This window comes from Mytilus californianus, unplaced genomic scaffold, assembly GCF_021869535.1.
Source record: "Mytilus californianus isolate M0D057914Y unplaced genomic scaffold, xbMytCali1.0.p SCAF_15, whole genome shotgun sequence".
NCBI lineage: Eukaryota > Metazoa > Mollusca > Bivalvia > Mytilida > Mytilidae > Mytilus > Mytilus californianus.
In genome coordinates, this window is record NW_026262637.1 from 14,685,499 (window position 1) to 14,698,663 (window position 13,165).

The 13,165-nt window shown below is 33.3% G+C and overlaps 1 protein-coding gene across 1 annotated transcript in view; it reads right to left on the reverse strand.

Moving 5' to 3' along the window:
* The window catches only part of LOC127725495 (serine-protein kinase ATM-like), a 95,937-nt gene that overhangs the window by 17,879 nt on the left and 64,893 nt on the right, over positions 1-13,165 (reverse strand). Inside the window, exons 51-56 of the mRNA XM_052232510.1 lie at positions 12,891-13,007; positions 12,007-12,171; positions 11,245-11,413; positions 10,277-10,363; positions 7,816-7,930; positions 5,804-6,015 (exon numbers count right to left, since the gene is read on the reverse strand). Of these exons, the coding sequence (XP_052088470.1) occupies positions 5,804-6,015; positions 7,816-7,930; positions 10,277-10,363; positions 11,245-11,413; positions 12,007-12,171; positions 12,891-13,007 (865 nt within the window). The remainder of the gene's footprint in view (positions 1-5,803; positions 6,016-7,815; positions 7,931-10,276; positions 10,364-11,244; positions 11,414-12,006; positions 12,172-12,890; positions 13,008-13,165) is intronic.

A 13,165-nucleotide genomic window follows, 5' to 3' on the forward strand; every position in this document is an offset into this window, starting at 1 on the left:
AAAGATGCAGAGTTATAATATCTGGTTGGTCCTAACAATGATTCTACATTCTTTGTGATAAAGCTGAAAAACATTGTAATAGTAAGGGCAATGTTTCTACTTTTAAAGCCATTTCTAAAGTTATATCGAAAAACAAAAACAGAGGATACATTCTATAAATAATTTAAATTTAGATTCTTAATTTCACAATTTGAGTTTGAGAACATATCAGAGTTCGAGAACAATTCAGGTTGAAACAATATCTTAAGAAATTCTTATTCAAATGTAAAGGTTACCACACTACTGTAAAATGTAAAATAATATACAACAGAGAGTAAAATATTCTCATTTTCTCTATTGAAGTTGGAAATAACAGTTCTTCTTCACACGTGAGATAATTATATTTAAAATTGCTATTTGCCTAACCTCCTGTGGCAAATATTTCATGTATATTCAGTGTTAAAGTGAATAGATATGTTAATTCTATTCCGTTTTCATATTTATTTTGAGAAATGCATTACTGCTTAAAAGTAAACCTAGGATGAGAAATGTCAAATCTTAAATTACACTAAATTCAATTTGCCAGTGTCCCTTTAAAACATACTTAAAAAAATATTTGAAGATAATCGTATAAACTAAACTTCACAGAAATATAAGAAATTCACCTTATATACATTTCATTTCCTTTGTAATCAAGATTCTCTTAAAATAAAAATTCAACATAAGCAATTGTTATTTAATAGCACATGTACATTTTAATTAATAAACATGCAAGTCATCTTCACAGGTTACTTATTTGTTACAGGTGTCTTTAATTGTTCTTTGATTATATCAATTTACAGTCATGTACTGAAGATTGTTTGTCTGTCAATAAAGACAGGTGCTACTTAGGGTATTCATTCCTACAGTGCAATTTTAGTTGTCTGCCATCGATGGTGATGGTGGCATTTATGTAGAAAAAAAGAATTGTGGCATTTTTCTGAAGTAACAATATCATCATAAATGTAATTTCTGCTTAAATAGTAAAGACTTTATCATCATATTCATGTACCAAAAAAAAGTCATTAAAGTTAAAATAAAGAGTTTCCGAAGGTATAAATGTCTCTTATAACTCTTTATTTAGGCATGAATACATCAGTAAATTACAACACTGGACTATTAGTAAATGTAATGTGAGATAAGTAAATGTAAATGTTGTAAATGTTGAAATATGAGTAGAATTTAACTATCAAAAATTAAAATATGAGTTTTAATCATTTCTTCTTGTTACACTTTGTATATTAGTAAAATATCAATTTATTTTGGACAGTTCAAATAATTCTTTAAATGGCTTAAAAACTATATTTTCAAAGGTTTCCTAAAAATGTTTACCATTAAAGTATAGCAAATACTGTCTTATTACTTTCATTTTTATAAATGCTTAATTTCATAAATGAGTTTTCTTAAATCCCGTAAAGTTTCAAATATTTTACCTTTGTAATTTTAAAGAAGAAGATTAATGATGGCAAATCAGAATCAATTATTTGATAACCAAATCAGGATCATTTGTAGCAAACCTTCCATATATCATTCCTGCCAAATTTGATTAAAATTGGCCAAGAAGTTTCAGAGGAGATACTGAAAATGTGTTTTTTTTTATTGGGTTTGGATTGGAACTATGTGACACCAATACAAACATGTTTACAACCTGCAAAACATTAATTTGAAATTATTTGTAGAAATCTTCTAATCACCTATATCCAAAGGTTTCAAAACAATCAGCTTTGAAGTTGCAGAGAAATTTTAAATAAATGAATTAGAACCAATGATTCATTCTTTCAGCACTGTTTTTCATTACAGGGAACCTTCAATGTATAACTCTTGCAAAGTTTAGTTAAAATTGAATACATGGGTTACATCCCCTTCATTTGAACTTTGGTGGATAGTAAAATGTCCCATTGGCAATCATACCACATGTCCTTATTTCTATGTCAGAGAAGAAGATGTGAGAATTTAATGGATGATGAAGGATGCGAAGTGATGACATCAGTTAATAACTAAAAATTGATAATTATCCACTTAACTATTTTATTATTTTACTGCCTACCAATTAATTGTCAATTATTTTGGGTGTTTTTTAAGACTATTACACAAATGACATCTTCTACAATTGAAAGTTGTCATGGCTACAAGTTCATAGTATTTTTATAATTAATATATGTGTACATGAGGCATTGACCTGATAAATTACTCTAATTCTCAACTTCACAAAATAATATAGGATTATTGCTTGAGAATGGTCTAGAGTAGATTTTTATATTATATAATATCAATTAATATTAAAATAAGAAATAAACAACAACAAATACACTGCCTGGGTAGAAAAACAAATAGAATGTTTAACTTTTGCAGCATAAGTGATATTTAGTATTATAAAAATCCAAATTTTTTTTTACAGCCTTAGAGACTTGAACTTTAATGGTATAAACAACTTATGTTTGCCTTATTGACATGATATTTTGGAAGCTTTCCAATAGAACTTCAAAAAAGAATAACAGATCGTGTGGCATTTGAATGTTGGGAGTAAAAAAAAGACATATCGTGTGGCATGTGAATGTTGGGAGTGAATCTTACGTAATCAGATCTTTCGATCAATTTACCGTGTTGACAGAGTCATGAGACTTGTGTTTAGGGTGTAGGTGGTAACATGACAGATAGATCAACGTCAGAACTATAGGACCATGATTTAACAAAAATTCATTATAGTGCAAAACACCAAATATTCTACAAAATATGATCCCTCTATATAAATCATATTTATCTGAAATCCAATAACAAATGATAATATCAAATTTATCAACAAATAATTAAATACCCCAATTATCTTTCAAATTATATCATCAATAAATATGAAACTTCTATTTCATAATTGTATGCACTCCAAAACTTATAATTATAAATCATAATTTTGTGACTCCTGTCCATTTAATGTCAAAATTTAATAAAACTATTAATTGACTTTATGCTATAATTATGTTATTTTTTTATTTTTTGCATGAGCCCGTGTCAGTCACTCGAAGGTCGTGTCATTAGTATTGAAAAATCACCTTTTCAAACTAGTTAATTACAGAAAAGGCAATACTCCTTTCCCTGTGGTTAAGAAGTATTATCTTAGTTTAAACAATATTTTTTTCAGATAAATTATCACATAACGATATAATACAATTGAAATAAATATTTAGGATTCAGAAACAAGCAAATTTGCTTTTACAAATCTGTCTCCTTAAATGTATAATCCTATATGTGTTACTTAATTTTCTCGCTTCCGGCCATTCCTTTCATCAAAGGAGTAGAGATTATAGTGAAATTTGACAAAATTGTCTGGATTTCAACCAAATTTTGTGCTATGAAACATAAAGCACAGCAATCAACAAACTAAACTTTCAAGTACTTTTCCTTGTTCTTATGCTCCAATTTCAAAATGTTTCACACAAATGGTATATTTACATTGAAAACTTTGACCCCTGGAATTGACTATTGTTAACAATTCACATAACAACGCTTAACAAACATCTCTATCATATTTGTTTGTAATAAGTTTATTTGTTCTCTATAACAAGATTTTTTCAGCAACTCAAAAGTAACATCCCTCACAGCCAGTCATATAAATGAACCAATCAAAATTAGACTATTATATTGGTCTTGAGCAGTTCTGAAGAATTTTTTACATACACTCCAAAGTTAAGAACATCTTACTGGTAGCAATATGGGTTGGCTGATTAGCACCAAAGTAAGAACACATGGTAATTTCTGTTCAATCTTAAGTTAGTCAAATTTGGTTTAAACTGATTTGTTTGTCATCGAAAAGAAATTAAACTTTCCAAAATGCAATAAAAATCCTATTACAATGGCAATTCTTGTCAACTGGTAAAAACAGAAGTAACTTTTAAACCCTTTTAGAAAACATTTATGTAAACATCAGTCTCGTTTGCTTTTCAAGTTCAAAACATTTATTATTGAAGAGACTGTAACAATAGAGCATGATTTTACTTTCCACTGTACCAGCCAGGGTTGAACCCTGCTGTCGCTGGCACAGTAAGCTGAGTTAAAGGAGAGCATGATTTTACTTTCCACTGTACCAGCCATGGTTGAACCCTGCTGTCCCTGGCACAGTAAGCTGAGTTAAAGGAGAGCATGATTTTACTTTCCACTGTACCAGCCAGGGTTGAACCCTGCTGTCGCTGGCACAGTAAGCTGAGTTAAAGGAGAGCATGATTTTACTTTCCACTGTACCAGCCATGGTTGAACCCTGCTGTCCCTGGCACAGTAAGCTGAGTTAAAGGAGAGCATGATTTTACTTTCCACTGTACCAGCCAGGGTTGAACCCTGCTGTCGCTGGCACAGTAAGCTGAGTTAAAGGAGAGCCTGATTTTACTTTCCACTGTACCAGCCATGGTTGAACCCTGCTGTCCCTGGCACAGTAAGCTGAGTTAAAGGAGAGCATGATTTTACTTTCCACTGTACCAGCCAGGGTTGAACCCTGCTGTCGCTGGCACAGTAAGCTGAGTTAAAGGAGAGCCTGATTTTACTTTCCACTGTACCAGCCATGGTTGAACCCTGCTGTCCCTGGCACAGTAAGCTGAGTTAAAGGAGAGCCTGATTTTACTTTCCACTGTACCAGCCAGGGTTGAACCCTGCTGTCGCTGGCACAGTAAGCTGAGTTGAAGGAGAGCCTGATTTTACTTTCCACTGTACCAGCCAGGGTTGAACCCTGCTGTCGCTGGCACAGTAAGCTGAGTTAAAGGAGAGCATGATTATACTTTCCACTGTACCAGCCATGGTTGAACCCTGCTGTCCCTGGCACAGTAAGCTGAGTTGAAGGAGAGCCTGATTTTACTTTCCACTGTACCAGCCAGGGTTGAACCCTGCTGTCGCTGGCACAGTAAGCTGAGTTAAAGGAGAGCATGATTTTACTTTCCACTGTACCAGCCATGGTTGAACCCTGCTGTCGCTGGCACAGTAAGCTGAGTTAAAGGAGAGCATGATTTTACTTTCCACTGTACCAGCCAGGGTTGAACCCTGCTGATGCTGGGACAGTAAGCTGAGTTAAAGGAGAGCATGATTTTACATTCCACTGTACCAGCCAGGGTTGAACCCTGTTGTCGCTGGCACAGTAAGCTGAGTTAAAGGAGAACTTGGAGGGTGGTTATACATCTTTTAGGTCAAGGGAAGCACAGTTACACTTTACCAAACTCAAAAGTTTTTATACCGTAATGAAGATATCCACATCAAAACCATGCTAAACTCATAAAATCTATTATTTACAGTGGGTTTTCAGTTGGAAAGAGGGGGGGAGGGGGGAAGTCAGAAGTAACAGGAGAGCATGGTTTTCTCTGAACCGGGTGGGATTCAAACCCAGTTTACTTGGCACAGTCAGCCAACCCTCTACCAACTGAGCTTTAGTATTCCACTAGTGCAGCTATTGAAAAGCCATTAGACATTTACTAGGTTAAGGGAAATACAGCACCATATAGTTGAGAATGACAAGTGATGGTAAGTAAATGTTAAGATGCTTTTGATCAAATAATTCTAAAATGTAAAAGAAAATTTAAAATCTAGGTTTCACAATTGTGTTGAAAAAATGAACTCTTGTTTCATCAATGCATAATTTTACTGATAACACAAAGGGACAACTAGAGATGAAATTCAAACACACACACACACATATATATATACCAGTATGTTTCAAAGAATTTTTTCCTCTATTATGATGGACATAAGTAATTAGAGGCAGCTAACAATTTGGGCTAAGAAAGTTAAAACTAATAATAAAATCAAAACTGACCTGGTTCATTAGATTCAGCAAATTCTAGTACATCTTTGGTTGTGTTAAGTTCTGAAGCATCAGGATCATTCCTATCCCTGCGATGTTGGAGAGCGTAGGCCTTAGCAGGGGACATACACCATGCATACAATGGATCATACAATAATACTTCTAGGATCGTTAATAAAGCTTCCTGGTTGTTATGCATGACGTCCATTGTCTTCTCACAGCATCTGAAAATATAATGTATGCTTATTATCTCATCTTCATTCAATTGGAGGCTGTAAATATCTGACACCCAACCACAACAAAATGACGACTTTTTTAATAGATCTCCCAGTTATCATTTATAACAATTTTAGAGATGGCAAAGGCTCATACTGACTCTTTGTGCAAGGTGAGCACATTTGAAAGTATTACAGTTTTTAATATCATTTTTCGGCTACACTAAACTAATTTTTCATTTCTCTTTATTTTTCGGAATACAAGGTGATACCTCAACAACAGAAAACAATGGGCTCTCAATATACAAAGATATATCTAACAATTGAAATGTTAAATTGATTGATTGGTTGACTGGTGTTTAATGCCACTTTCATCACTATTGGCTATTTTGTGGCAGTCACTTTTTATTGGTGGAGGAAGTGCCCAGAGAGAACCACAACCTTTGGCAGAAAAACTGACAATCCTAGTCAATTAAGATTGGAGTCGAGAACAGGGCTTCCAAAATTATTTTTAGCCAGCCGGACATTTTATATATTATCCCGATTTGAATCCCTTAAGACTAAATAAACAAAAGGCAATTATGGTAATCAGTTGCCGAGTTGGCCATCCCAATGATTGACATTAAAAAAAAAACGATATTAAACTTTCTTTGATTCAAATTCGAAGTTCTGACGTAAACTGTTAAATTGGCAGTGCATCATTATTCGAAGTGTGCAACATCAGCGTACTTATATCTGCCTTAGACTCTTTATTTGTGCAAAATAACGTTGTCAAAAACTTTACTTTCGTTTTTAAACATATACCGGATGTTATCTGGACAATGGTAAAACATGGACCAGAGACAGATACGTAAATTCTGTGTACGTTTGCAAAGCATGAATGAGTGTAAGTAGCTCTTTCTACGTTATTTCTTTAAGAAAATATTCGAAATAAACGTGAGATAAAGGTATCAATGACAATTTTAAGCATTTTTTGAAGAAATTAGGATGCATAATTAAATTTCACACCTGCGCACACGTGTACTAGTTCAAACAACGTGGTTATGACGATTTTTCATTTTCACCTTTTTAATTTTTTCATCAAATCATATTTGTAAACGTATTTCTGATAATTTAAATCTTTTTGACTAAATTAATTAGATGCAAACCACTGAAATGTAAGAAAATAACTTTGAATAGACCGATCAATGTCCTGTTCAAAATAGTTTACCTGTCACCTGAACAGGTCAATTTCAGCTGTTCCACAACTAATTAGCCTTGATTAAAATGAGAAGGTATTAAAGTAGGGGTTGTTTTGATAGTACTTAATGATCATGTCTATTTTATGACCGGAAATGTGTGGCTGTTAAAGGCAAAAGGTTTGGTCAAAACGATCGCGAATTATGTTAAAATGACCGTCTCTTAAGAAAGCCTTGCTTAAGAAAGCCTTGAAAACTAAAAAGTAGATGACCTTTTCATGCTTTGCCCAGCCGGACTTTTACCGGACATTATACAAATGTCCAGAATATATGACCGTTTTGGAAGCCTTGGTCGAGAACCTGCCACATGAGGGGTTCAAACTCTCAACCTCAGTGTTCACAGGCTAGTGATGGAGTAGTTAGACTACTTAGACCACTCGGCCCAGGAAATGTTTGAAACAGAGTTTTGATAATGATTAAAAGTCAAACAGTATCTTTCCATGTATTCCTGAAATTTTAAAACTTGAATATTCTGTATTTGTTTATAATTGCATGGATCCTGGTGATTGGTAGGGAGAAATTCATTCATCTTCACTTGTATTATGTTAACAGATATAATGAAAATCAATACCTTCTGAAGACTCCTTCAACTCCAGACACACCCATACCATCCACTATGTCTCTGGTCAATCTAAATGGTACCGTTTCTGGTGTGGGTAAAATTTTACCTTGCTCAAAGGCAACACCTGTATAAAAAAAGTACAGTAATTAAATATTCAATTGGAAAAAAAATGGTTTCATGTATTTTTTTCTGTGTCCATGTACAATAAGCTATAAAGTTCCTCAATCCAAAATATCAGTATTTATAAAAGTTATAAATATAAATTTTAATTATTGAAATAATTCCAGCTTTATAAATGTTTATTTAGCTAGTCATTTCTTGTCCATAAACCCTTTTCATTTTAACCAAACTTTGCACACTTTTGCAGACTTACAAAATTTTTAAACTTTGTACATGGGAGATACTCTATAATATTTATCTAAATTACTATACTCACCTAGATCAATATGTGCTTGTTCTGCTGTGTTACAGTCTATTAGTATATCCTGTACATGGGAGATAATCCATAAAACTTACATAAATGACTCTATACTCACCCAGATCAATACTTACTAGTTCTGCTGTGTTACAGTCTATGAGTATATTCTGTACATGGGAGATACTCCATAATACTTACATACATGTGATGGACTGTGAAACTCAGATCAGGAGATTGGGAAATTTTGGTCAGGAGATTAGGACTCAGATCAGGAGGTTTTTAATCGACATCATTTTTGTCGTAAATGTAACCGTGTGCTGTAAAAATTGTCTTTTAAAGTGTGTTTTCTTCAACTTTCCATCCAATGTATTATGTTTATAGTACCCTTGTACTTATAAAGTTTCTCTATCTTTATATTCTACATGTTCAATCTAACATTCTTTTTTTTTAAGTATGTTCTTTAAATTTTTTACTTCATATCTTTTATACCATTATTCTATAGAACAATCATTGCAATAAGGACATTTGTTTAACTATCTGCAACTAGTTTTTATTTGCATACTCAGAAAATCATTTTAACTGTAAATGATGATGGGAGTTTTTAACGACCTTGACTGGCTAAACAGCCCTTGCACGGTCGGTAAGAAACTGTAAAGTAAGGGGTCATAGTTATTATATAAATTTTAATTTAAGCCTTGAAAGGAAGTATAGAACCCTCAAATAATTTTCAAATTATTATTTTATTATTTGTCCTAAGAAATTTAAAATCATTTAATTACCATCCTTTTATGATTATTTGTTCAATTTATATTTTATTTATATTCTTTTAAAAATTTTCATTATTTAAAGGAAAGTAACTTAAAACAGGATAAATCAAGGGAAGTAACCCAATAAATACACAAAGTTTTTATTACACCTGAGGTAAAAATCGTTGATTACCAGTATGTTTGACACCCAAGCTGACAGTGAAGCCATATAATTATGCATGTTAATTGATTTACAGGTAAAATATAACTTCTGGTAATGTCAGTTACACAAGATGCCTGAGATGACATGTTGGGCAGAAATTTTTCATTCATGAAAAATTTCATAAACGGGATTTTTTTCTCTTCAACGGGAGGTCGGGAGGAGACCCCTGAAAACGGGATTATTGTACTCCCGTCGGAAGGTTCACATGTATGTACTTATATAAATTACTATACTCACCTTCATCGCTATGTACTAGTTCTGCTGTGTTACTGTCTATGAGTATATTCTGTACATGCGAGATAATCCATAATACTATATAAATTACTATACTCACCTAGATCACTATGTACTAGTTCTGCTGTGTTACTGTCTATGAGTATATTCTGTACATGGGAGATAATCCATATTTCTTGTATAAATGACTCTATACTCACCCAGATCAATATTTTCTAGTTCTGCTGTGTTACTGTCTATGAGTATATTCTGTACATGGGTGATAATCCATAATACTCATCTTAATTACTTTAATACTCACCCAGACCAATATGGACTAGTTCTGCTATGATACAGTCTACAAGTATATTCTGTATATGGGAGCTCGAGATAATCCATAACAGTTATCTTAATTACTCTAATACTCACCCAGACCAATATGTACTAGTTCTGCTATTTTACAGTCTATGAGTATATTCTGTACATTGGAGATAATCAATAATACTCTATATCTCTATACTCACCCAGATCAATATGGACTAGTTCTGCAGTGTTACAGTCTATGAGTATATTCTGCATATGGGAGATAATCCATAATACTCACCCAGATCAATATGGACTAGTTCTGCTGTTTTACAGTCTATGAGTATATTCTGTACATTGGAGATAATCAATAATACTCTATATCTCTATACTCACCCAGATCAATATGGACTAGTTCTACAGTGTTACAGTCTATGAGTATAGTCTGTACATGGGAGATAATCCATAATACCCAGATCAATATGGACTAGTTCTGCTGTTTTACAGTCTATGAGTATATTCTGTACATTGGAGATAATCAATAATACTCTATATCTCTATACTCACCCAGATCAATATGGACTAGTTCTGCTGTGTTACAGTCTATGAGTATATTCTGTACATGACGATCACCAAGCCCCAGTATATAACCAACTAGAATAAACAATAGCCATGCATTAATGATCATTTCTGGTAAGAAAATGTTTCTTCACACAAAACAGTGGAGATGTATTATAACACAGGAAAGAAAAGTGGAGAAGTAATGTATTATAACACAGGAGAAAACAGTGTAAACGTATTATTATTAAACAGGATAAAATATCTATATACACTTTTTGATATTTTGTGTTTTGTGCTTCAAGAGGTGCATGACATAATTTGTGAAATAAAAGCATATGATTAGCTATGACTGTATGGAATCAACACTGGTATGATTGATCCAACCATGAGTGTGACAAGGTAAAGATTATTCACATTATGTAATAAAATAGAGAATGGAAATGGGGAATGTGTCAAAGAGACAACAACCCGACCAAAGAGTAAAAAACACAGTCGAAGGCCACCAATGGGTCTTCAACACAGCGAGAAAATCCCACTTCAGCTGGCCCCTAAACAAAAATGTGTACTAGTTCCGTGAAAATGGACTTCATACTAAACTCCTAAACATATAAATGAACTAAAATTAAAAAACATACAAGACTAACAAAGGCCAGAGGCTCCTGACTTGGGACAGGTGCAAAAATGCAACAGGATTAAACATGTTTAGTGAGATCTCAACCCTCCCCTATACCTCTAGCCAATGTAGATTAAACAAACACACAGCAATACGTACAGTAAAATTCAGTTTAAAAGAAGTCTGAGTCCGATGTCAGAATAGGTAACAAAAGAAACTAAGCAAAATGACAATGATAAAAAAATTAACAAAGGACTACTAGCAGTTACTGACATGCCAGCTCCAGACCTCAATAAATCTGTTCAGCAAATGAATGTGTATGATTACATTATATGCACATATTTTATCATAAAATACAAACCTATAGAGTTAGTAGCTACACTTTTAGTATAAGCAAGCCTAGCTTCAAACCATACAGCAGGATCTCTAAATTTCTCCATGAAAAAATGTCTGAATACTGGCAGAAACCTTTTACAAACAGCCATGAAGACTTTATACTTCTTAACTGTATCAGGACTGGCGTGTACACCCTGTAATATATGATTCATATCAGATATCTTTCTATACAATCAAAAGTCAGAAGTAGAAAGGTTTGTTTCAAAATTAGATAATCTATATAACCTTGTGCATTATCATTAAGTGTGGGGGTACCAAATACTGGATTTATTGGTTCCCTCTAATAAAAAAAATACCTAATTTTCCATTGCATTTGAAAATTGTCATAATCAAACCAGAAAAATTAAAACCCTCTGAATCCATGACATTTTCACAAACCATGAAAATTGATACAAGCTAAAAAAAATGCTTCCACAGTAATTGATTACTGTAAATTCAGAAATTATTGCGTGCATTTATTATTGTGATTTTTGAAGAATGGACAAAAATGCTAAATTAATCTTTGCGATTGCAGGAAAAACTGTATACAGATATATGTATCAGCTATCAGAATGCGAGTTCTTATTATTGCGATATTCACCCAGTCGCATTATTTGCATTAATAAAAACCTCGCAATAATTTCTGAATTTACAGTACCTGCTGTCTAGTGAAAATCATATTTACTCTATTGGTATTCATATTCAATATAAACCTGTCCTTCAGACTTACAAAACCACAAAAACTTACACTCATGTGTCTCCTACAGTCAATCGCTGGATAATCATCTGGTCTATATCTATAGTGGGCCCCGGGTTTCTCATCTCCTGGACTGCTGGCTACTAAGTATTCTCCTATAGGCATAGTCCCTTCACACCATTCTAACAGGCCACTCATTTGCGATAATGGTACAACCTTAATAATTAAACAAAGAGGAAATATGAAAGAGTTTTATAACCTTAATATAAAAAGATGAAGCATGAGTTAATCCTCAGTTTTCACATCAATGATTTGTGGACTATTTCTTGTCTTTTCTCTTTGGTCATGATGATGTATATCTTTCTTGATCTACTGATTATTCCCTTATTATTGCAATTTTGTGTATTTTTCCTTTGATTTTTTTTGTGATAATTTTTCATATCATGCTCCTCGCTTGAGATGGAAAATTATCGTCAGAATCTAAGGGCGCAAGTGACTATGTCAATGTAAACATCAATGAAGTCACAGGCAAAATAGCGATAAACAGATTATCAATGGTCTTTCAAACTCGAGGATGTTTCTCGGACACATCTCATCTCAGGGCTGTCACCCTTTGATGAGATTGTAGCTGAGAAACACCCTCTCGTTTGAAAAACCATAGAAAATCTATAATTATCTTCAGCTTTTCTCACCACTCCTCATCCCCACACATGGGTAAAAAAATTCAAAAGTAGACTTGATATAAACATATGAGATGAGATATGATTGCCAATGAGACAACTATCCCTCAAAGACCAAAGGACAAGGATATAAACATTCTTATAACTGTCTATATGTTATTTTTTCAGCATTTCAATGAATTGTTGGGACTTGCTCCCTTGTAGTGTAACATGTCCAATAAATTCTCCTTTCATAATATTTATACCAGAACAAACCTTATACTGTCTGACATGAAGCTGACGTTTTCTGGTTTCTGAGTTTTTCTGTAGAAGATTGTTAACCATACAAAAGACTTGCTGCATCACTGCATCCTGTCGTAGATCATCTCGTCCCTATATAGAAAAACAAACAGTTCTTTTAAAAATTACACCATGATTTTTGTTGTTTATTCTAAGTTTAAAGTAAGTATATTGTATATATTTCATTTGATGGGCCACACAGTTACAGAATGTAGTTACTTGAGTAACTTGGTACCCTGAGATCCTCCACC